The 25,950-nt window shown below is 35.3% G+C and overlaps 1 protein-coding gene across 1 annotated transcript; it reads right to left on the bottom strand.

Moving 5' to 3' along the window:
- Window positions 1-281: 281 nt before the first annotated feature.
- Window positions 282-25,950, bottom strand: LOC118746227 (protein rogdi-like). The gene is made up of 7 exons (XM_036480055.1): window positions 25,886-25,950; window positions 3,188-3,353; window positions 2,875-3,078; window positions 2,653-2,810; window positions 2,471-2,591; window positions 2,214-2,423; window positions 282-743 (listed from the first exon to the last, which is right to left on the bottom strand). The coding sequence occupies exons 1-7, from the start codon at window positions 25,894-25,896 to the stop codon at window positions 675-677; spliced, it is 939 nt and encodes a 312-aa protein (XP_036335948.1). The 5' UTR covers window positions 25,897-25,950; the 3' UTR covers window positions 282-674.

The raw sequence follows: 25,950 nt of genomic DNA, 5'->3' as shown, positions 1-25,950 counted from the left end.
CATTAGAACTACAAAATAATAAAACAGGCGTGTAATACATATTTTCAACCGTTAAAGCTGAGTACAAAGGCAACTTTATTCGTTTTCTTTTTTTTTTCTTTAGAGCTTTTCAAGCAGAAAAGGCATTAATGGTAATTTTACATCTAGTTTTTATAAATTTTTTGTATAAAAATCTAGACGGCGAGTAAATTGTAAGTACTGTCACGGTATAAATATATAAGTAGATTCCGAAATAATCAAACTAAAATAAAAAATATGCTAAATTAAATATATAGCTAAAATCATACATTTAATATACGAATGTATGTAGGTATATGAAGGTATTTTTATCTATTAAATTGCATAATTATTTCTTAACTAAGCTAACAATGCCATTTTATATGGGTTCCATTTTATGGACTCTAGGAATAGGAATATATTTAGGGCATTGTCTGAGTAACGGTGCAAGTGATTTTGAGTGTGAACACGTTTCCTTCTTAATAATTTCGTGTACATAATTGTATCAAATAAATGCATAAAAACGTTCGAACGCTTTCCTACAAACAAAAACATAACATTTTAAGAAGCAACCGAGTTTAAAAAAATAACTGAGGAGTAAATTTAATTTGTGCGATTTGTAATGCTTTTAATGCTCTGCTGCTGCATTTTATTAATTTAGGATAGATGTCACTGCCTCAGTATGAAAGCGCAGAAGGTGAACGGGACTCCACAGTAAAATCCTTGTACACGGAGAACACAGATATCTGTAAGAAAACATAAAACACGTATACGTTTAAAATAATTAAAATTCAAAGATTCTTATAAATTTAATTAGTCCATGGTAACCAATTAGCAGGGGCTCTTTTAATTAAAAAGTTGAGTCTATGAACAGTAATTGGATGGAAAAGCTTTTAACCGGCAAATTAATCAACAGAAAGATGCGGTAGTTTGTGGCAGAGACGATAAAATTGCTTATAAAAGCACAGCTCTCGTAAATATGAAGGCAAATAAATAAATGAAAGCCTATTTAGGATGTGTTTGAAACTTGGTAAGCTGGAATACATATTGATAAATAAGATCAATTCCATAAAGTTTTTAAGATTGATCCTTTCATCTATCAGAATGACAGTCACAAAATTGACAATATTTACTGTTGTTCGTCTATATGCGTGTTGAGCGCTTAAATGTAAGAATTTTAAATTTTAAGCTGTCAATTTAATTGATCCCTATTCGATATAACATTTCGTAGTCTAACTGAGGAAACCGACGATTGTTTTACGGTTCTACGTAACCGGAACGATCCAGATTGATATCTGGCCAAGGACCCTCAGCTCAGTATCATTCCCAAAAAAATCTTTAGGGAATTCGTACGATGGTTAAAACTATTCAATCGAAAGCAGTTAAATTCTGATATGTAATACTGTTCCAAAATAACAACAATTGTCTAATCAGTACTTTCCATTTCCGCATTACTTTGCTATGTTAATGCTTCTATTGAGATTAAATGGACGGATATGTGTATTTGAAGTCGTCTTTGATTTGCAGATGCTTTTCGATGTTGGTAGGCAATCATTAAGGTAAAAAGTAATAATTTACACAGAAAAATTAGCAATAACCATGTATACGTATATCGTCGTTTAAAGTACAAAGCCACGTATCGTCATTCTGCAAAACCGCGTAACTGACATTGGCTGCCAAAAATTGGATTTGCTCACACAAACTCTTGGCTCAATCCTTAAACCATTCGTCCTGAAATATACTAGCCAGAAATGCGATTGCTTTATAAAAAAGAGAACCATTTTGAAATATGAGTGTTTTTACACTCTAGAAAATGATTTCTACAACTTCACATACGCAGTTTTGCATTTTGCTGATACGCGGTTTTGCATTTTTTTGATACGCGGTTTTGCACTTTAAACGACGATATGTAAGTGGCAAGTTATTTCATTTTAAAGCAATGAAGATTATCAATAGCAAGCCGCTTCAACAACAACATCAATAACTTCTGACCTTCGCAGTTATCATGTTAGTATGTACCAAGGTATGATACGGATAATGTATGTATATAACGGCAACTCAACAGAGAATTTTTCCAAGTTTTTCGTTAGTTGATGCATATCGATACCAAATCCTCAAATAATCATAGATGTAAGGTAGTCTATCAGTTTTTTTATATTATTAGTGGGCTGGTACTGGAAATGCATGCGTTTGCAGAACATAAAAATAAAATTCACCTTGTCTTTAAGTTGTTGGCAGAGTTTCAGACCGGCGCAGAGTACGGGCATTACGTCGTTCAGCCATTGCACGGTCGCCTCAGCCTGGTATGAGTCAAAACGCATTGTCCCCTGCACAGTGATGAGTTGATATACAGCCATAATTAGCTTTTGACTTTGCAGATAAAAGCTGACGGCTAAGTCTTCGGACAAATTGGGGGCCAGTGATTTCTAAAACAAAAATTTTAAATAAAGTCTTATAAGCTGTATCAACTAACCATATTGCGACTTTTAATCAAATCAGCTATTGGTTTCTTTTTCGGTATAACCAAACTTGTTCGTGCACGTTGAAGCGCCTCTAGTATGTTCCCAACAACATTCATTACTTCGTCAGACGTTCTACAAAATAGCATACAGGAATTAATTCAGAAATAATTGTAGCAAGTTTTCGCGAATTCACTTAAAATGATAGGTGGCATCTACATCATCGATGTGATTAATTGCCTGTTGGAGGTGGTTTGCTGCATCCTGTACCTGCTGCAGCTTCCATGGTGAGTCTTGGTTAATGCACGTTTTCTGTTGGTGATGTGGCGGGCGTGCCAGCTTAAAGCTTATGTCCTATAAAACATGCATTGAATGATACCTATGAAAATAAACAAGTTTCTACATTTTTCTTATTTACCGCATGTGTGATGCTATCTCCAGTTAACGTGACAATGGCACGAAGCTTTTCTGGTGCCACAGTCATAATATACTTTTCAGTCTTTTTACCCTCATTGGCATACAGTGGAACGGGGAAGAGATGAGCACACTCCACTAATATTTTCCTCAATTGTTTTAATATCGAATGCACCTCTTCGCGCAGAACCCACTCGAACTCCACCTGCTACAAATGCAAAAAAAAACAAATTAACACAACATAATAAATGCAACTTGATGAATTTTTTGATATTTTCTATGGGTTCATTAAAGTATTTCCCGTGCAATATAATTACCAAATTCCTGGCTTCCTCCTTCTCAGCGTCCATCTTTTGACGTTGCCAGCTGCTTTTGGCATTGTTTTTGTAGTGGCTATCAGCTGGCAGCAAACAGTCAGGTAATGTCGGTAGATGACGCTGTGGCTTTCGTTTCGTGTAGCCATTTCGAGTGAAATACCAACTGCTACGAAATTAAAAAATTTATTTCAAGAAAAATCAAAAATAATATTGATTAATTAAATTAAAAATCCGAAATAATTAAACAAAATTAAAAAGCGGAAATAATTGTAGAAACGAGTTGCAATATCTTTTTGATGAGTTTTTTTTATTTTATTAATTATTTGTGATTACTTCCAATTATTTTTTAACGGTTAATAACAGGGACGCTATTCATTATGACTAAAATAGTGATTTTTTTAATTTTTAATTTTTCGCTAAGAAATAATAATAAATATTATATTTTTTCGCTCAACTGAATTAATTATTATTTGATTTTTATTTTTTCGGGCAGAAATAATGATTTTTTGTTATTTATATTTTTTCGCTCCGAGATAATTATTATTTAGCCTTATTCCACAACGCCCTGAGTAAAAATCCGTAAGTACAGAGTTTCCGTCTGCCCCAGATTTTGAGAAAAACGAGGTCAGTGTCAAAAAATTACGTTTTTTGCAATATTTGCGAATCCCTAGCAAAGAAACAAAATGTGACACAACCGTCTTCGGCTTAAATTAAAGCCAGAACTCTCGACCACCATTCCTTATAATACCATCCCTGTACCTTGAAAAGATAGTACCCAATAATCATTTATTAAACAATAAAAAATACTGGAAAATTGTGCTACTGAAAACAATATATTTTTTGCAAAACCTGTTTTTCCTGTTCAAGTTGCAGGGCTGGTCATCGAAAGTTCCATCCTTAATTTAAGCCTAAGTGGAAGGTTCTATATCTTTTTGTTTAATTAAATGACTGTAAGTGACCATCAGGTCAAGGTGCAGGGATGGTATTTTCAGGGATAGTAGCCGAGAGTTCTGAATTTAATCTAAGCCTAATGGAAGGTTGTCTTACCATATATATATTGCAAAAATCGCGTTTTTTTGACAATTTGACCTAATTTTTCTCAAAACCTGGAGCAGATAGAAACTTTGTGCTGACGGGTACTTAATCAGCACAAAAAATCTACCAAAAATGGCTTTAACATTTGCCACTCCAAAAAAAATTCCAGTTTTGTTGGCCTCTGTTATTTATAAAATTTGAAAGGTCATACAGACGCAACCAACTGAAATTTTGATCTGCAAACAGGGACGGTAATCATTATGAGTAAAATAATTTAAATTAGCCTTTAATCATTATTTTATGATTTTCATTTTTTTCGCCGAGTTTTATTTTTTCGCTCAACGGAAATAATTATTATTTGATTTTATTTTTTTTCGATCACAAATAATGATTATTTTTCCCCAATTTTTTCGGTCAGAGATAATAATTATTATTGAATTTTATTTTTCCAATTAAATATAATAAAAATAATTATTATTAAGTTGTTTTTCGCTCATCGGCAATAATTATTTTTTTATTTTTATTTTTTCGCTCAGAGATAATAATTATTATCGAGTTTTATTTTTTCACTTAAATAGAATGACTATTCAAAAAATTCAAATGGCCATACAGACGTAAGCAACTGAAGTTTTGACCTGAAAATTTTGGCACTTATTCCTTTTATTAGAGTGTCACTGCCTCTGAAAAGAATGCGCCAAAAATCAGGCTGATGTAGCTTTTGAGTTTTTTGAATGATCATTGTTCGTAAGTAAAAAAATAAAAAAGTAATAAGTATTAAACATCTTTGATCGAAAAAATAAAAATCAAGTGATAATAATTGCCTTTGAGCGAAAAAATAAAACTTAGATGTTAATTATTGTATTTAATCTTTATTGGTTAAACTCGAAAAATAAAAATCATTGAAAATTACAGTAGGGCGTACGAACATATATACGTGAGTATAGTTAAAATTGTTTTACGTTGATTACCACTTGTTGATTTTTTTGTTTTATGTACAAAAAATCATGATTAATTTCCTTATTATTTTAATTAAATAATTATTGATGTGAATTCCAGAATATGAAGGGAAATAATAATAAATAAAATTATCATTAAAATTACCAATGTCAACTAACCATATTGTTTACTAATCCTAATTTATTTTTTTCCTCTCTACCATAATTATAATAATTTCTTATTTTTTGTTACTTTTTTTTTTATATGAAAACGATTTCAATGGCATCCTCAACATGACTCAGTACAAGAACGATCATGCCAAGGCGAATTTATATAAGGTGGTGTTAATAGATTAGCTGATTTTGTGTACGTGTTTCGCCTCACGGCTTCTTATGTCAAATTGAAAAATTTTGTTTGAATTTCCACACACACTCTTACAGATTTTGACAGTTTATGCCGCCAAAGCAAAAACAAAATACATGTAAGGTTTTGTTTTTGTACTCCTGCTATCACCTTATATAAATTCGCCTTGGATCATGCGTTAAGTCAAACTTTTAATGAAAGCCATAAATTATAAAAAAAATTCATTAATCTTTTGGAAGAGTTTTTTGTTCTCTATTCTTCGTTATATTTCTGTCAATGACAAAGTGTATAAACGATGACCTCAACCGCATTTACGAATGGGCGAAGGGAAACAAGTTGTATTTAAATGCATCTAAAACGAAAGCGCTACCGATTTCTAGTCTCCGATACAACCTAAGTGACCTCACACCTATTGTTTTAAATAACCGAAAAATTAAATATGAAACCGTTGTCAAAAACCAGGGATTTAAACTAAATAGCAGACTTACATGCTCTGATCATGTAAACTACACTATAGGAAAAGTATATAATATACTTAGGCCACTTTGGTTCTCAGCTGGATATCTGTCTCATGATGTAAAATTACCTTCACCTACGGGGAAGTGGTTTATGGCAACATGAATTCTGACTCCCAGAGAAAGCTACAGCTCGCCATAAATTCTGAGGCTAGATACATTTATTTAAAAAGAAAATATGATCATATATCCAACTTCTCGAGGAATATTCTCGGCTGTGATCTCACCACATACCTTAGTTTCCGAAATCTTCTGTTTTTGCACAACTTGATAACCTCGCGTACTCCGCTGTATCTATTTACGAAGTTAAAATTTGCCGTATCTTCTCGTACCTCCAACCTCATAATCCCTTTACACAAGTTAAAGGTATCATCCCGCATGTTCCTCGTTAGTGCAGTTGTGCTCTGGAATGCACTACCTAGTGCTACAAAAATGTTAAAACATCGTCATTGCTTTAAGTTGTCCCTTCTTGAAAATTTTCAGAATTTATATCTCACTCTTTATTAACCTAATTAGCTCTACATATCATGTAACGAAAATAACTTAACTTTGTCCTAGGGTGTCCTTACTTAAAAATCACGCTTAAAATTCTTCGCCAATTTTTTTCTGAACTTTGACAAATTCTTGATTCTCAAGCGCGTGTACACAATTTTTCTCCAACATTTGATTAAACGTTGAATAAAGTTTTAATTCATATTAAGGTATATCCAGCTTTTCTCAAGTGGACAACTGAAATTATTTTTCTTTCCAAAAATTTGCCTTTTTTTGAGAATGGGTTATGGTACGCTTGACCTCCAACCCAAAAGTTTATTGGGAAGGTACCTTGTAATACATGCATATTAAATCGTCCAGATAAGAACTCTACACTGACTATGCTAAGTTAAATTTCGTAATTCGGCCCCAGAATAATCAGTCCACTTATGAATAGCCAAGTGCGCATATTGTCATAATCACTTAAGATGTATTATCGTCTTTGCCTGACTCATCGTATATCGACTTGACTTTTTCCAATATAGCAAGGTCCCGAGCACGAGTTCGGGTAGAGGGGATGAAAAAAATATGTAGGTACATATGTGTATGTTGGTATGGAAGAAATCCAAGTGATATCTACTCACTTTTTGGACATCGGATATACTTATACAGCAGTTCTATGTAAAATCCTGCGGGTAGAATTTTTGTGGAATATTCAACCCTCTAACTTCTAAATATGTATATATGGGTCTTTTTTATCCCCCGTTCGGAAATGTCTAAAAAGTCCTCATTAGGCAGGGATGCAGTGGTTAAAATGTTCATATGCTCTAAACACAATCTGTTTGAAAGATGACAATTTTTGGTCAACAATATCTTAGGCTCGCCCAAGTCCATCAAAGTTCAAGTGCTAAAAAATTTTTTACTTAGCTTACTTCGATTCTCTACAAAAAAGGTCCATATACCAAATTATGTAGGTATAATACTTTCGAAGATGCTTGCAATTTTATTTAAAAAAATATTAATTAATGTATATATTAATTTTTATTTTTTGAGCACATTGAACTTTTATGGACTTGGGCGAGCCTAAAATATTGACCAAAAATTGTCATCTTTAACACACATTGTTTTTAGAGTATAATGAACCAGTTTTTTGCTATTATCAATCAAAACATTTATTCCTTAATCAACCCGAGAGGACATGTCAAACACTAAAACAATTTATGTTGTTTACTTAATATTATGAAAGGCATTTTTTTTTTTTAAGGAGGAAAAGAATTTGTTAAAAAAGTTGAATATAAAGATTTAATTATCATTAAACGCTCTTGTCAGACCAATTTAAAAATGGTCTACAATTGCAAATTTGCACAAATTATTCCATCAGAAAACATATCGTTTTGCAGCCTTGTAATACACCCTTTCAAAGCCACTGTGCCGCTTTTTCCATTCATTAATTTTTTCGATGTCCTTGGGAGAAATCCTGCTGTCCTATTAAAAATTTAAAGATGCAGATTTACTAAAAATACATTCAAATATGGTATTTGGTAGCCATAATTCAAGTTGTTAACTAAAACTTCAACTAAAAGTCGGCACGGCCATAAAACTTCATATATATGCTATCTGGGCTAAAAGGCACAAATATAGAGGGCATGCATATCAAAATTTGCTAACAAACTTTTTTCCATATATTCTTGGGACAGTCTAATATATATATATATATATATATATATATGTATATATATTTTATGTCTTGTAGCTCGGCTGAGAGCAAAATCTCAATCGACTGCCTATTAGTCAAATCAATCGCAGCCATCAAATACTTAGATACGTACCTGCAATTTTAATTATCGTATTGCCGAAATAAAATTTTAATAACTTTCATATCAATCAATGTTGTATGTACATACATAAGTATGTGCAAATAATACATACACTTCTATATACATATGTACGTATGAATATTTTTAACCAAAAGGTTTTAATAGCGCTTTTTTTTTGGTTTAAAATAAATTGCAAGTTTTTAACACTTTTATTAAGATGCTATATGCTTCATTCCGTTTCTCTAGCAGAATATACGCAGAAAGCTTAGATCACCACACAAAATCGTATTAGAATAAATAACAACTTAAAAAGGCAAAGTTCGGGCGAAACTGAAGTGTGGTTTTTATCCTATCAATTCCCACAGCAAACCTCCGAGTGCATTTCTGCCATGAAAAACAGTTTCTCATCAAAATTCAATCGCCGTTCGGAGTCAGCGTAGAACTATAGGTCCCTCCCGTTTGTGTGACAACATCAAGGCGCGCGCCCCAAATCGGAGGAGAAGCTCGGCCAAATACTAACAAAACATATGTGTAATAGCTTAGGCCGAAAATCCGCCTTTTTAGAATTTTGATTGGTAATAGCATCATCATTATGCTCTAAAAACTATCTTTGTGAACTGTTAAAATTTTTGGTCAATATCCTAGGCTCGCCCAAGTCCATCAAAGTTCAAGTACTAAAAATTTTTTTTTCTTAGCTAACTTCGGTTCTCTACAAAAACGGTCTATATACCAAATTCTGTAGGACTAATACTTTAGAAGAAGTGCAGTTTTAGTAAAAAAATGTGTTTATTAATTTTTATTTTTTGAGTATATTGAACTTTGATGGACTTGGGCGAGCCTAGGATGTTGACCAAAAAATTCCAAATTCCACACAGATTTTTTTTAAAGCATAATGAACCATATTTTTGCTATTGCCAATCGAAATTCTAAATAAGCGGATTTTCGGCCCACGCTAATGTGTAAGTGCCAATCTGTTATTATTATTATTATTATTGTGTGCTATATCCCTTGTCTGTTGGCAGCTTGCTATACAGCCGCAGGGTCGGCCTGGAAACACTGAGGTTGTTCACACTTGCCTGGTTATCAGGTTATCTGATTAAAAATTAATGTTGTGTAGTATATATTATTGTTGTAAACTGAATAAAAAATATAACCATATAACCGGATAACCACAGAGTCTTTAAGACCCGCCACTTCCTGGGCCTATTGATTTCTGCCTGGCACTTCCATCATATACCCAATGAAGTCTAATTCGAATTGAGGTGTCACCACAGTAATGCACTCTCCAGCTGGATAATTTTCGTAGTCTTGTAGCAACACTGAGCGAGCTCTGCATTTTCAGATTGTCTATGATGTTGTATGTATATTTAGTACCAGGCTCATTGCTACTGGCCATGGTAGAGCCGTTCTTTGCACCTTTTGTAGTAGGAGGCTGGTTGATTTCTTAGACCACTACATTGTATAGGCCTGACGACAATCGTATTGAAAACATGTTCAAATATGTGTAGTATCCAGTTTCTTATCCAGCATATTTAAGTCCAAAACCTATAATTTCTAGTACTTATACACATATGTATATGGTGCTAGATCCGTTTTGATGGGCTTTCTTCATGACCATTATCACTGGACCCACCTTGTTTTTCCTCATAACTTCGCACAGCTATTGTGTGAATTTTTCACTTACGACTATTGCCAACAAACCTTAATTTGGTCCCTTACTTTCGTCAAGGTAAGATTGGTTCCTAGTTATAGAAGCTCAGCAAAGAGGAAAGCAGAAAAGCAAATTTCAGTCAAGTTAGCAAAAAACGGAAGACGGTTTTTTATCACCCCTACCTCTTGACATATGTAACTACCTACTCGCTGTTATCTCATGGCAATGTAACCGATCTAATTTCTAATCTAAATTTTGAAGTGTTAGTTGAAGTGCTAATTTTTTGTAGCTAAAAAATTAATTTCACTGCGGTAAGATCTCAAAAGGCCACTACAAACATACAATGAGGTTATTTGTATAACGAAAGCATTCTTTTGTACAGCCATTACCGACTGGCCGGCATGGAAGTACCTTCGCTTTAAGCTATATTTATACAAGCTTATACTTATAAACTCATTCTTATACAAAAACTTGGCTTCTGATTTCACGGAAGTCGTTTTAGTCATATACGGAATTATCAGCCAGAATGCCGGTAAATTAGCCTTTCAAAAGACGCGACATTTACTGCATATACCATATGTACATTCACGTATATTAATAGGTGCGTAAGCCAAATTTTTATGACTACAGTTCACAAAGCATGCCGCATACTTACCAGAGAACAGCTTTGAGTATGATCGAGCCTTTTTGATCACACTCACTAAAAATCAAGCACAAGCGAACGCCACACTCGGCTACTATGTGTTCGATCGAGATGCATACCCGACAGCTGCTTTGGTTACGAACGAGTCTGTTCGATCACCCTCGCTATAAATTGAGCACAAGCGAACACCACACTCGGACACCCGCAGCTAACCCGAAAATTTGTGTAACAATGAAACGGACACCCGAACATTGCGATAAAATGCAGGACAACAAAGAAATTTACGCTGAAGGTAACTGGCCCCAATATGTTCCCACAAAGCATACGAAAATGTTGTTGCTTTGTGCTTGTGCATACGCAATGAAAAAATTAGAAGCGAAGTAGACAAAAATGTTTTTGCATCTATTTCGTATAGTTTCGCGTGGAAAGCTGTGTGTGTATATATTAGAACACAGCCTAAAACTATGTAGGTACATAAGTACTTTTACAAAAAATAAATGTGCACCGAGTGTATAGGGCTTGGGCATTGCCGATCTACACACATTTATACCTAAATGGATGTAGGCGTCGTGATGTCGCATTTTGTATGAGCAAAAATATAAGAAATGGTTAAATGTACACTTAAACAAACTACCGAAAAATTCAACCTTCTCTTTGCCCTCTACGCACAAAAACTAAGAACACCGCGATGAGAAGGCAACATTTTTTGTAGAAACAAAAACGTCATAAGCCAATCAAGAAAATTTTGTGCACACTCGGGTTGAAACTCGAACACCCGGGTATATTGAGCTGCAAAGCACCCGAACCCAATCAAGTATGTATGAAAAGCAATCGGGTGTTGTGGCCAACATGTTCGTCTTGAGCTCAGTCGATAACGAACAATACTTCTGCTCGTATACAGAGAACGATGCCAAACGGGTTTTGTTAGATGATCGAGTATACACGAAAATCATGCACCCGCTGCAGATGTCTGATACTTACTTGGCTCATCCGTTAAGCCATATGTTAAAAAACATTCGATCGTACAATGAATTTTAAATTATCATAAGAATCGTAATAAGGTTTCGAAAAATTTAAGCCCGGCATCAAATAACTTACTGCGAGAATAATACCCAAATTTTAATACTTATGTAGGAATGTATGTACATTAGGGTGGTCCAAAAAGCTTTCCATGTGTTTTTATATGGGGAAAATAAAACTTTTCGTAGAAATGGAATAGAATTCTTGAAAATCAATAGTTTTCGTTCGGTTCTCTTCAGGAGACTTTCAATAATATTACCTAATTGTATAATTAACCATGTTTTAATACTAACGATATTTTGTTGGTCGCCCCATTGCATTTTTCGGGGGTTTTGTAGCTGGGGGTTGCGACCGAGCAGCACAGCATGGGCCCTCATAGTCCCTCGTCCAATCTCGCGTGGTGCGCAGTCATGAACATGCCCTAAAGTGACACCAGCCAAGGCAGGTGTTGCACTTGACTGATGTCACATTACGGAATATCCTGGACTGGCATACCGTGCAGATTGTCGGAGGAACTAGGAGTTGTTGGCGGTGGCGTGTGGGCGGTGGTGCAGTTGTATCTGTGGTATGGTCTGTTGTGTCTGTGGTATTGTCTATTGTACTGTGTTGTGGTGCGGTTGTGTTTGTGTTGAGTTGCTCAGGCGGACTGTGTTGTACCGTGGAGGCAGCTCGCCTGGTGCAGCAAGGGGCCACGTACGCAGTGGTCCATTGCCTATGAGTCGTGAGGCCTGAGCAAACTCTGAGGTGGCTCCACCCATTGCATGTATTGCATCTGACGGAGGTGGAGTTGTGGTGTAATCGTCTTCGGCACACGCAGCAGATATATGTTTCTGGCCCAGGGTTTGACTCAATGCCAGCCCTGAGCAGAAGTATGCGAAGAAGAAGTAGCCCTATGGACGTACAACTTTTGAGGGATTTCGCCGACCTAAATGGGGTTAGATCGCCGTAACAGCAGCCCTTGGTCGGGTAAAACCCGATTCATTCCGATACGAATAACCGGCTGTCGTGGGAATGTCCATCCGTTCGTAGAGATGCCTCCTGACGTGCCTGGGCGAAGGCTCTTCTGCAAGGAGTTGCCTGTTTGGATGGCCACATCTGTGGCTCCCAACCAGGAACTGCCTGCAGAGCATTATGTTATTCTCCTTAACTCGGAGCATGTGGGCCTCCTCGTGCAGGTGGTATTGCGCCGACATCAAGAGGCATCCTGTCGCTGTCCTAAGTGCCGTGTTCTGGCAGGTCTGCAGCTTCATCCACCACGTCCTACAAGTCCCCGGTGACCACACTGGCGCAGCGTAGTTCAGAACCGGCCGGCCAATTGCCTTGTACTTTGCCAGCAACGTTTCTTTGTCTTTGCCCCAGGTGCTGCCGGCTAGCGACTTGAGGACCTTGTTGTGGCTATGTACTTTGTTTACAATTGCTGTTGTATGCGCCGAGAAGGAGAGCAGACTATCGAATGTTACTCCGAGTATCTTCGGGTTGTTCACCGTCGGAATTGGTGTATCATCGACGTGAATTCCCAGTTGGAGTCTGACTTCCTTCGTCCAGGTGGTAAAAAGTGTGGCTGAGGATTTTGTAGGGGAGAGGGTTAGGCTCCGTGCAGTGAAGAAGCGAGAAAGCCCGGCGAGATAAACGTTTATTTTCGAGCACAAGTCATCAATTCTATTCCCAGACGCCATGATCGAACAATCGTCAGCATAAGAGACAATCGAGAAAGTTAAACAATAATGGGGAAAGGACACCACACTGTCGATCCCCCTCTTTTAATTTCCGCGGTTTGCTCGATTTGTCTCTAAAAGTTGCTGACGAGTGACGACCACTCAGATAATTCGCCGACCACCGTTTGAGTCCCTGTGGGAGAAAGGAGGCCTCTATGTCTTCTAGTAGCGTTGAATGGCTGACAGTGTCGAACGCCTTAGACAGGTCCAGCGCTACTAGAATGGTTCTCCCACAGGGGCGCTTTCGGTTTAGGCCACAAGTTATCTGGGTGTCTATGGCGTTAAGTGCTGTTGTTGTGCTGTGCACTTTACGGTTATGAGACGGTTGTACTTATATGAGACGGTATGTTATGAAATTTTTGCACATGCACTTCTCAACTGCCATGTAATTGAACTTTCTTAAATTTTAATTAGATGGCACTTCAAAGTATGCTCGGCCTAGTCTGATGCATCCTCCGAACACTGCTTCCGGAGCATTTTGCGGACTCTGCATGGCTTACAACCATGAAAAGGTGGTAAACGAACTTTACCATTGGCCACAATGCCTACCCACCATTTTTGCACCAATACATATTTTTTTTTTATATAAATACATACATGCAAACATGCTTGTCTCCCCTCTCACTAAGTTATTCAGCCAGTCACTGGACTGTTTGTTGCCTATCGCATCCGAGTATTTCTAAGCGGTCACGTTTGTTCCCAGGTGCAGGATTTATCATACCGAATATGAAGAGAAAATCTCATACATGGATAGACCAAATTTCAAATGGTGGTCTGATAAAACCTTAACCAGAATTCCTTGTTGACATAAAGAAACTGGAAGTAATCTACTATATATTTGTATGTATGTATGTATGTGCCAGGTTGCAGTCTAAACGGGTGGACAGAATCGAACAACATTTTGACAGAGTATTGCCATGACATCTGGGCCTACAAAGGGTGAAAAAAATTGGGATCCGACAAGAGGGCGTGGCACCTCCCATAGGCGTGAAATTTTTAATCAGCCATAACTTCCAGACCATAAGTCCCACGAACTTGAAATTTGGTATGCAGACATATCAATGGTAGGTACTTATAGAAGGGTTTATATAAACGAGTTTGTAAAAGGGGGCGTGGCACATTCCATAGGCGTGGAATTTTTTATCAGCTATAACTTCGGAACCATAAGTCCCACCAACTTGAAATTTGGTATGCAGACATATCAATGGTAGGTGCTTGTAGAAGAGTACGCATAAGCGAGTTTGTAAAAGGGGGCCTGGCCGATCCCATAGGCGTGGAATTTTTTATCAGCTATAACTTCGGAACCACAAGTCACATGAACTTGAAATTTGGTATGCCGACATAGGTATCTATGGGAGATAGTGTTGGAAAACTATCGATAGTGTATACATTCGATTGTTTCGATAGTGATAGTGCAAAATATTCGATACTATCGAAAGCTTTCTTACATATGTTGAGATATAACACTAATGCCCTGTTTTACCAACCAATTTCAATCTCCTAAAAAATTTTGTCATTTTAAATTTTAACGACCCGACAAATTTAAAATTGATTGGTAAAACTAGGCACAACATTTTGTAAATATGCAAATTTGAATCCGTTTTTATGGTCCTAGAAAAATTTGGCAAGTGATATGACAGCTTCCATCGCCTGTAAATTTCTTCGTTTCTTCTTTAACTATAAAAGACAACAACAGCCAGGAAGAAATCTTATTCGTAAATAGCCCATTCCGTAACTACAAAAGCCATAAAGATTATTTGTTTACACAAAAATAACTTGTGTAAAACAAAATGAGATCGTGTATGTATTTCAATAACACATTTTATAACAAAAACTATGAAGAACATGTTTACAAACAAAGGAGTTCACAACATACATATATATGTTGTAGGCATGTGCATCTTTTATAGTCCAATTCCAACAATGTGAACGACATACAACTATCGGTAGTGTTTAGAAAATTTCGATAGTGGCGGCAAAATGAAACCATCGATACTATCGATAGCCCCATCGATAGTCTTCCATCACTAATGGGAGGTGTTCAGAGTAAAGTATATATAAATGAGGATATACATATATGTATTAATCTATTAGATAACTCGGATATTTAAAACTGTTTTTTTTTTTTTGAAACCTTACCGTCTTTAGATTGTTTTGAAATGGAAAGATTAAATCGTTTTTTAATCCCGCGATGCTGTTAAACGAAAAAGTTTCATTCATAATGAATAAAACTCCTTCCAAATTAAGCATTATACCAGAAAAGTGCAGCTATACTAAAACAGCTAATCGTATAGGCAGCTACACGGAATGTAGTAGACTAATTTTAATTTATAAATTTGATCGTTACCTTAATCAACCTAATATTAATAATGGAACAAGATTTGTAGCACAAGTGATGATCTACATTTATTAGAAAACAAAGAAAATTGTTTGTGTCCTTTAAATTATGCTGAACTGAATATTTGTATTACTCTTTGTTTTATATTTTTATTTGTTTACCCCGAACGACGTCGGGTGCTCTGCTAGTTTTTAATAAATTTAATGGAAACGAAATTTCGGTATGCAAAAATTTAATAGCTAAATTATTGAAGTTGAGTCCTGATCTAAATTTAGAAGAATCCAACTTTTTTTTTAATGTCCAATATACTTTAGGATTAAGTAATTGAATAAAAAAATAAATGCTCAAAAAAAAGCACTGGGCTAGTAAAAGCAAGAAAATTGCAAAAACGGTTTTATAAAAGAGTATGTTTCATTTATTTTGTGTGTAATTTTATGTAAGTATGCATTTCCACATTTACATTAAAATGAAAATGCAATACCTAAAATGAAGCTTATTCCAATGAGTTTTTAAATATTTTCATATTTACAAAAACTTTTATTTCAAAGATATTAACCCGTAGTTATAGTCCAAATAAAGTCGAATCCCAAAGTTAAAAGCAGCTTTTTTTGACAGATATCCCATTGAAAGTTAAGTCAAAAAGCTGCTTTTAGCTTAGGAGTCGACTTTATTTAGACTATAGCTACGGACCATTGAGTTTTATCAAATATTATAAATGCGTAACAAAGGGTAATTTCTTTGTTTACATTTTTTGATATTACAGCCGGCTATAGGTGCAATCCCGTATTCCTCGGACTAAAACTAGTAAAACTGTCAAAAAATAAAAATTCGCTCAGAGCGAGAGAGTAACATTGAAAAGTACGGGATCGCTTTCTAGTAAAAAATGGTAACTTCTGTCAAATTCAACATAACTTCCAAATTTTGGTTGTAAATTTTTGCTTATTTTGTATGTAAACACGCTCAGCTAACATATGTAAATAACCTAAAATGCTTTCATACTCATAAGATTCCATTTAAACAAGTAACTAAATACTTTTCAACGTGAATTAGCAGAATGCACTTTTCTTTTGTTTACAATTTGGTTGCCAAACATACTACAGGTGATCGTTTGACACATGTATGTACCAGAATTTACCAGCAAAAAATCTTCGGACTAAAACTGGTAACTTCTTACAGAGAGAGAACCTTATTTACTCTCTATTTTGTCCTCTCAATAGTCAGAGAACCGAGTACGGGATCGATTTCCAGTAAACTCTGACCGATTCTGACTAGTCCGGACTCGTACGGGATCGCAACTTATGAGAGAGCTCGACTGAGTTGTCACCTCTACCTTGTTGAATATGCATTGTTTTTGTGAAATGAGTTACTATCCCTTTGATAACTTCCAATAGTGACGAAGAAGTCACATCGTGGTGATAGGCGGAAAAATGTTCTTCCAATTGCTGGCAGGGATGAAATAAATAAGCCCGGGGGGTTTGTACGTTCGTACTAAATTACGTGCGAATTTTTGTATAAGTAGGAAATACTCATTTCAAGAACACAGAACCGCAATCCGCAAATAACGCTGGTACTCGTATGTATATAGATATATATGTATGGACATGTGATGTGCGTAGTTTGTCGATGAAGCTTTAGCACTAGCGGAACTATAGCTAGTCTCTATCAATTTGATTTACATTCTTTCAATTATCTACGCTTAATATTTCTTTGAATTACTCTGATTTGCCCCACCAAGTTATGTTTATACGTAGATATATTTTTAGGTATGTATGTATGCACGCAGTATGTAAGTACGTCAGTATTTAAAAGTATATACACTTGTGGTCGCTGATTAAGTTAAGTGACAGTTTGACCAGTTTTGGCGAATATTCAACCAGCACCACATAAATCTACGTTTTAAACTTCGTACAAAAATTATAAAAATTCAGTAAACCTTAGCAATTGCACCGAAAAATTTTAAGCTTTTTATTTCGAATTTATAGAAAAATTTCAAGGCTCTCGAAATCGCATTAATTATTTATAATTTTTTTGGCTGAGGGTATTGTGCATTTTCTTCCACATAGAGTATGCTCGACAATTTCTTTTATATGGAAGAAAATGCCTAGCGCCGTCAGCAAAACAAACCCAACAAATACCAAAAAACTATTTCTCCAACCTTGAAGAAATTTATAGTTCTCAAGTTGATATCCAACATCATTCTCCAACTCATGTCCAATCGGCGCGCAGATACGTAAAAAGTGATAGAGAAATGAATTTTTAATTATCAAGTGAAAAACTAAATCTATGTATGTACATAAAGAAGAAAATTACCAACAAAAAGTAGATAATCTTCAAAGTGTCTTCAAAGAAATCAAACCGCCAAGTGAATCGAGTGGCAAAATTACTTTCGCACTGTGTACTGTGAGGTGAATTATTGTAATACGATTCTGCTTAACTACATAATACAAATGAAGTAATAAAATAAAAAAATTATATTTAAATCCATCTATGTATGTCGTTTCAATCAAAAAGGTGTAAGTTATTTTACTATTTCAATTTAAGAACTAGCATTTTCTCAACTTGAGAAACAGTCCTAGTTTCATACAAAGAACGCTAGATCATCCACTTAAGGTATTATTGAGAAACAACGTTGAACTCAAACCGAAATGTTTGTTGGAAATTATTAAAAATCAAGCCGACTTTCTAGCATCTTGAAGTTTGCGCTTTAACCTTATAAAACTCAATGAGCTATAGAACTGTATGCACGAAATTTTTCTAAAAATTTTGAATAAAAAGTTTAAAATTTTTGGGCGTAATTGTTAAAGTATGTTGAATTTTTAAACGAAGTTTGAAATGTTGATTTATGTGGTGCAGGTTATGTAATGTACGTCACTTGCCTAAAAAATCGAAACATTAAATAAACAAAAAAAAAATAGCCAAAACTGGTCAAAATCTCTCTTAACTTAATCAGCTGACCACAAGGGTATATGTATGTATGTACATAAGTATGTGTAGGCACGTGTAGTCGCGAATTACGGTTTCCATATTTAGATTGCACCATTTGCTCACTTACCAAAACTTTTAGACGCACTGAATTTCTGTGCTAAAGCCAAGCTTGGTAACCTCAATTGCAATGAGTACACTGTAAGGTTTACACACAGCTACATATGTACATACATAAATGAGTGTATGCATACATATGTATTCTTATTTGTATATGCATTTACATATGTATGCAAGTGTTATTGTACTTATGTTTTAAATAAATGAAATGAAATAAATGTACAAACATACATACGTAAATACATATCTATCAACTTTGGGTGTGTAGCAATTAACAAAAACAAAAATTGTGACAAATTCTTAAACTGACCTGGAAAACATGTGATACAAAAAGTCTCGGCTTTGTTTATCGAACGCATTTTACTTGTTTACATTTAATGGAAGCTCCAAAACAAAATTTGGTGCAAAAGCGTAAAGTGAAATTTAAGACTGAAAATAAACGTAAATACATAAATAAATACAAACAGATGTACATATGTATGTACAGTCTTTAATGTGGTTCTTATTTTAAAACTTTGATGATTTTTTCTGCGCCAAGCCTCAGTTTAATTTCGTTACACTCGACTGTGTCCACCTTATCTTTGGATGCGCAAAAAAAAAACTGTACTTATTACGTAAATTACAAAACTATGTATAAGATACTACATATTTTAATTACTTATTGCAGGAAAGCAGAGAAAGAAGGGCGCGATTGCGAAGGACTTGAGATGATGGCAGGTTTGCAGATATGCGGTGCGAAAATTCTATCAAAAACTAAAGCAGCAACCGGGGCTGAGGCGTAGTAGAAATAAGAAAATTGAAAACTGGTAATAGAAGTCCGGATAACATTCGAGTTTAGGAGAAAATACTTCTGAACACTGCTCAATGGCGACGCAGGTGGCGCATTTGATGACGAATAGCCCTGACCGATGTATAGAGACGATCCCCACGTCCCTCCACTCAGCCAAGACGAGTTGAGAAGAGCACTAATGAAGCTTAAAGACATCATATCGCGACCGTATACCGTCTGTGATGTTGTTTAAATCCAGCGACGAAGAGCTCGTTAAGCGCATATACCAGCTATCAAGCCCGATTCGGTCCGATGAATATACAGTCATGTGGAAAATAATAGGAACATGACATTTTGACCAGTTTTGGCAGTTTTTATACCCGAGCGCACTTCTGCACAAGGGTATTATAAGTTTGTTCGAATAACAGCCAAAACGAATCGAGATAGATATGGACAAATGTATACATAAATGATCAGAATGAAAAGAGAAGTCGATTAAGCCATGTCTGTCTGTCCGTGCGTCCGTCTGTTCGTGTACTCGATAACTCGAGCAAAAATTGATATATCTCCACGAAATTTGGTATGTAGGTTGCCCTACAAGGTAGGTTGGTATTGAAAATGGGCGAAATCGGACTGTAAACACGCCTACTTCCCATATAACGGTATTTTCGAAAAATGTATAAACTGCGATATTTCAGTAAATATTAGATGCAAATTATTGAAAATTTGTATTTGAGGTAGAATTGTGATAAAAAATAAAAAATAAAAAATAAAAATAATATTGTTATGAAATTTTCGGAAAATGGGCGTGACCCCGCCCACTTATTATGAAAAGCTGTATCTCAGTAGCCGCTTCACCAATCCTTACCGAACTCGGTACGAGGCTTGGGTAGGGTCTAGCTAAGAAATCTGTTGAAAATCTTTGAAATCGGGCAATAACCATGCCCACCTGCCTCAGAAGCACAAAAACTGCTATAACTCCGTAACTACTGGAGCTAATTCACTTAGAATCGATGGTTGCATTAACCACTTATCAGAAAATTTGAATATTATAAACTTTCGGAAAATGGGCGTGGCGCCGCCCACTTATAACCACCAAAGTCGGTGCACTTAATAACCTTGGTACGGAAAAGCAATTTGTTGAAAATTATTCAAAGCGGACTAAAATTACATCCGCTTCCAGTATAACGGTAATTTTCAGAAATACGAAAACTCCGATATTTCAATAACTGAGGACGCTAATTTACTTCAAGTTAATAGTTACAACAATCTCTTAACAATAAATAAGACTGCTATAGACTTTTAGGAATCGGGCGTAGCACCGCCCACTTTATAACTACAAAGGTGTACCTCGGTAACCCACTTACTCGATTTGTACCTAACTAGGTTCAATCGGGTAAAGACCCCTACTTATCATGCAAAGGTAGTTCAGAGAAAGTTGAAACGACGATATTTGATACCTGCGCCGGGTATATAATGGTCGGTTTCGCCCGAACTTTACTTGTTACTTTTTTTTTTGTTTGGTGTTTATTATTTTTTTACAAAAAAACAGTTCAGTATCTTACAAAAACCATATAAGTCCAAATTACAAATTTTTTAGAAAAATTAGAAACATTCAAAAATAATTTATATTAACAAAAAACTTTTTATAAAGCATTTTTAGAAATCTAAGTATACAGTTTTATACCCCAATAAATTCTAGCTAAGAATTGATATGAAAGGAAAGGCGTGACACCGTCAGCAAAAATAACAATTTCCGATTTCTTAACCACTTAATGGGCTATAAAACTGCGTACTTAAATTTTTTCTAAAAATTCTAAATAAAAAGTTTGTTTAATTTCTGTAATTTTTCTACAAAGTTTGAAATAAGGACTTATATGTTTTTTTTGTCAAATAATGAGCCGTGTTTTATAAAAAAAAAAAAAAAAAAACAAATAATAAACACACTAATAAATTCACTAATAAATTAAAAATGACCAAAATTGGTTAATATGTCGTGTACCTATTATTTTTCTCATGACTGTATGTACGCAAACCGGGCTCTCCTGTACTCTGCCTGCACACATGTTATTGACATGATCGGCCCCATCACCAAGACGGATAGCGTAGCATTTTCGAGCTTAGAAAAGTAGGCAAAATAACTAGCACAAGACAAAGTACGTCCAGGCAACACACAAAGAGTGCATTCGGACACATGTCACGATTTGCAATCATAACTTTGAAATTTTAAAGGACTTAGCATCCAGGATAATCACCACCATTAATGTCAGCCTGGAGCACAAGGGAAGAATAACTCTTGGCAACAGGTGCTACTCTGAACTCGGTAGGCAATTAGAAAGCATAGCCTTATTCTACGGAAAAAAAATCTCCCGCTAAAAATCTCTCATCATCTCCGGTCTTTTAAATGGCGCAGATATGTAAATGAACGGTGCTGAACAAAGAAGATTTATGGCTTTGGATACCGAGGAAGATTGAATGGCGAAATGTATGCGCTTTGAAATGAAACAGGCATAGTTAAGAGCATAAAAATGATACCCCAGGGAAAACCTCCTACCACTCGGCACTCGTGTGCGTCAACGATATAATGGCCAGATCAAGCGGAAGGAAACTTGCGTAACTTTGCAAAGGATAGAGGCACTTTGGGAAGTTTTTTGGTCTCCGCATCAGTGGTTTATAAGGCGCTTACAAGAATGCTTCCAAATATTGGCAGACATGGAGTGAAGTCATTGGAGATTAAGTCCAACAGATGACCATATCTCTAGATATACATATAAGTATATGGCAGGAACACAGGGATAATGTTAAATACAGATGGATCTATTTCCGAATCCAAACATTGGAAAACGGGTCACTAACTGTGCCCTGAATACTACGGAAAATATTTGCAGCGCAGATCGTACAAAAAGATATATGTACATATGTATGTACGTACATATATTATAGGTAGCTGCAAAGGATGGTTCTGAAGCAAACAGAAATACAGCGGGTAAAGTCCAGATGAATTCAACTTTAACGATCTGCATGTGGGCTAGAAATGGCGTACAGCTTTGTGATCAAACAATCTTCTCACAAAATAATGGGCAGTAATATTGGAGTGGAACGATATATGAAGGTATCGGTTTGGGGTTGAAGTTTCACAATGTCAGCTGGGCTTTCAATGCTTCTCTTCATAAAAACAATCTATTTAAATATGTACATACATACTTACATATGTACTACTAAGTATTTGCACTTGTTGGCAGGTAAATGTTTAAGTATACATATATCTATGTATATAGGTATGTATGTAGTCATGTTTGTCACAAAGAAATACATACATATAATACATAAGTAAATTAATAAATTTAGCTGCCATAATCGATTGTGTTTGAGTTTGGATAATTTATTAGACACTGAAAATTATAAATGTGATTAGGGTACATATGTTAGGTGCACAAATGTATTAAAATATACATACATACATATGTTAATATGTACATACATGTGTATCTTCTTTTCTTTTCTGTCCAAGCTGACCACATTTTTGTTAAGAAAAGCCACCTACATACATACTTTAAGTCAGCTAAATAAACAACAACTATAAACAAAAAGTAAATATGCCAGTTTGTGATAGGAAGACCGTGAATTAGATATTTGCCGATATTGGTTGATGTTTAGCGTAGTCACAAGCGTTTTAAATATATATGTATGTATATACATTCATACATACATATGCGTGTATACTTAGAGACTCAAGCATTCATATGTATATGAACAAATGTTTGTAAAATTGTGCAATGTATTCGTATTTGAATAGAAAGATTGAGTCCAGCATTTTTACCGATGTGGTTTGTAATTTGAAATATCCGGTACTTAAATATCTTAAAATACTTTTGGCACTGCATTATACTACATACTTACATACGAAAATTGCTACCAAGTGTTCTCAGAATGTTTATAACATTCTGTAGTAACGATGTAGTATGTATGTATATGTGTACATTAAATCGCCTCACGCTCCACACAAAAAAAAAATCGGTTCTGCTTCCACAAGAAATTTATAAAATGTAACGCCGACCGCGTTTGTAATACCTTTCAATATGCCGCAAGTTAATATCGGAAAACTTTTTCCAAGAAAATGGCCTGAGAAAAAAGAAATATGTATGTATGTACATATGTATGTATGTGAATGCAAGTCATTTGAGCTAAATATTTTTCAATAATTCTTTTAACCTTATCTATTTCGACCCAAAAAATTTCAATGCCTAGTGCAAATTCGCAGTGAGATAGTTGAAAGTCTTTTGTAAGTAAATTGAATGACAGTAATCAAGAGAGTTTGAAATATTTTGTTTACCGTACCATTCGCAGATTTTTATACCCGAGCGCACTTGTGCACAAGGGTATATTAATTTTGTTCACATAACGGTTGTTTGTAACAGCCAAAACGAATCGAGATAGATATAGACAAATGTATACATAAATGATCAGGATGAAAAAAGAAATCGATTAAGCCATGTCTGTCTGTCCGTCCGTCTGTCCGTCTGTCCGTCTGTCCGTCTGTCCGTCTGTCCGTCTGTCCGTCTGTCCGTGTACACGATAACTCGAGCAAAAATTGAGATATCTTAACGAAATTTGGTATGTAGGTTTCCCTTAATCCAAGGTAGGTTGGTATTGAAAATGGGCGAAATCGGACTTTAACCACGCCCACTTCCCATATAACAGTATTTTCCAGAAATACGAAAACTGCGATATTTTAGTAACTACTAAAGATAATTCACTCAAAATTGATATTTATAATAAGTTTTAGACGAAAAATAAGAATATTACAAATTTTTGGAAAATGGGCGTAGCCACGCCCACTTATGGTTATATGCGTATATCTTGGTAACCGCTGCACCAATTTCTTCCAAACTTGGCACAGTTGTTGGCCTTCGCACAACATACTAAATGGCCGAAAATTTTTAAAATCGCTCAATAACCACGCCTACTTCCCATATAACGGTAATTTTCAGAAATACGAAAACTACGATATTTTAGTAACTACTGGAGATTATTCGCTCAAAATTGATATTTACAATAATTTTTCGACGAAAAATAAGAATATTATAAATTTTTGGAAAATGGGCGTAGCCACGCCCACTTATGGTTACATGTGTATATCTTCGTAACCGCTGCACCAATTTCTTCCAAACTTGGCACAGTTGTTGGCCCTGGTACAGCATACCAAATGGCCGAAACTTTTTAAAATCAGACAATAACCACGCCCACATCCCATATAACGGTAATTTAGAGAAATACAAAATCTTCGATAAATCAGTAAATATTGAAGCTAATTTATTCAAAATTGATACTTGCAACAATTCTTTACCAAGAAATACGTCTATGGTAAAATTTTGGAAAATGGGCATGGCACCGCCCACTTATGATCACATATATGTATATCGGTAACCGTTCTACCAATTTGTACCAAACTCGGTGTGGTTATTGTGCTTGCCACATATAAGCAAAACGTTGAAAATTATTGAAATCGGACTAAAATAACGGCCGCTTCTCATATAACGGTAAATTTCAGAAATGCTTGAAACTTCAATATTTCGAAATTGAAGGACGCTAATTTACTCAAAATTGATACACCCCGGCTTACCATCTAGCGGAAGGTTTCGGAAAGGTGAAAAAACATATTTAATACTTGCGCCGGGTATTTAATGTTCGGCTCCGCCCGAACTTAGACTTTCTTACTTGTTTTAGTAAATTTTCTTTTAATTTTAAGTTTTTATTGGTTTAGAAAGTAATATTTATATTTTTGTTAATTTGATTTATTTTTTAAGACTATTGCTAAAAGACATACAAAATGACGTATCCACGTTAGCAGAGTTTTAAATTAGTCTTTCGAAAGTCAAAAAAGAGCTTTCAGTATAGTTGCCAGAATGAAAAATTTTTTACGAAAGACTTTTGTTTTTCGAAAGGCCGTGGTGAGTTTACACGAATTTTCAACGCGCTTCATCTCAAGAAGGGGCAACAAAAGAGAAAGTTTTATGATGCTCATGGACAAGCAGAAACTTTTTACGTGAGCCAGCCTAATGTACATACATATGTATGTATGTCAGTATGTATGCATATTTGAAAATACGAATTCGTGTGAATAACACACTTGTTTGTGTAAAAAAGATGCTTTAGAATTCCACTTATGTACATACACGCATACATATGTACATAGATATGGAGGCACATATACAAATATGTATGTATGTATCTATTTGAAAAATTCTAACAGACATTTGAAAGAAAAGCTTCATGTGATTTGGGGAAAGACCTCTTTATAAATCACAGTGTGACTCACTACGGGTAGTCCAAGAATTTCTGAAAGTTATTTAATCACTGTTATTTATTATGTTAGCGCGTACCTTTGTGGCATGATGAACACTGCTTTGGTTTGTTATTTGTTTGCAATTTTTGTAATTTACTAGGT

The sequence above is a fragment of the Rhagoletis pomonella genome, unplaced genomic scaffold, assembly GCF_013731165.1.
Source record: "Rhagoletis pomonella isolate Grant_MI unplaced genomic scaffold, Rhpom_1.0 Rhpom_scaffold_00010, whole genome shotgun sequence".
NCBI classification, from domain to species: Eukaryota; Metazoa; Arthropoda; class Insecta; order Diptera; family Tephritidae; genus Rhagoletis; species Rhagoletis pomonella.
This window is presented reverse-complemented; position numbering and strand designations above follow the sequence as displayed.

What these genes read in the sequence shown, in the direction of transcription:
- LOC118746227 (XM_036480055.1), bottom strand. An exon ending in GATGCCACCTATCATTTTAA is followed by an intron (nt 2,592 to 2,652) that starts GTGAATTCGCGA and finishes GCTATTTTGTAG; the next exon opens with AACGTCTGACGAAGTAATGA. An exon ending in TGATTAAAAGTCGCAATATG is followed by an intron (nt 2,424 to 2,470) that starts GTTAGTTGATAC and finishes TTTTTGTTTTAG; the next exon opens with AAATCACTGGCCCCCAATTT.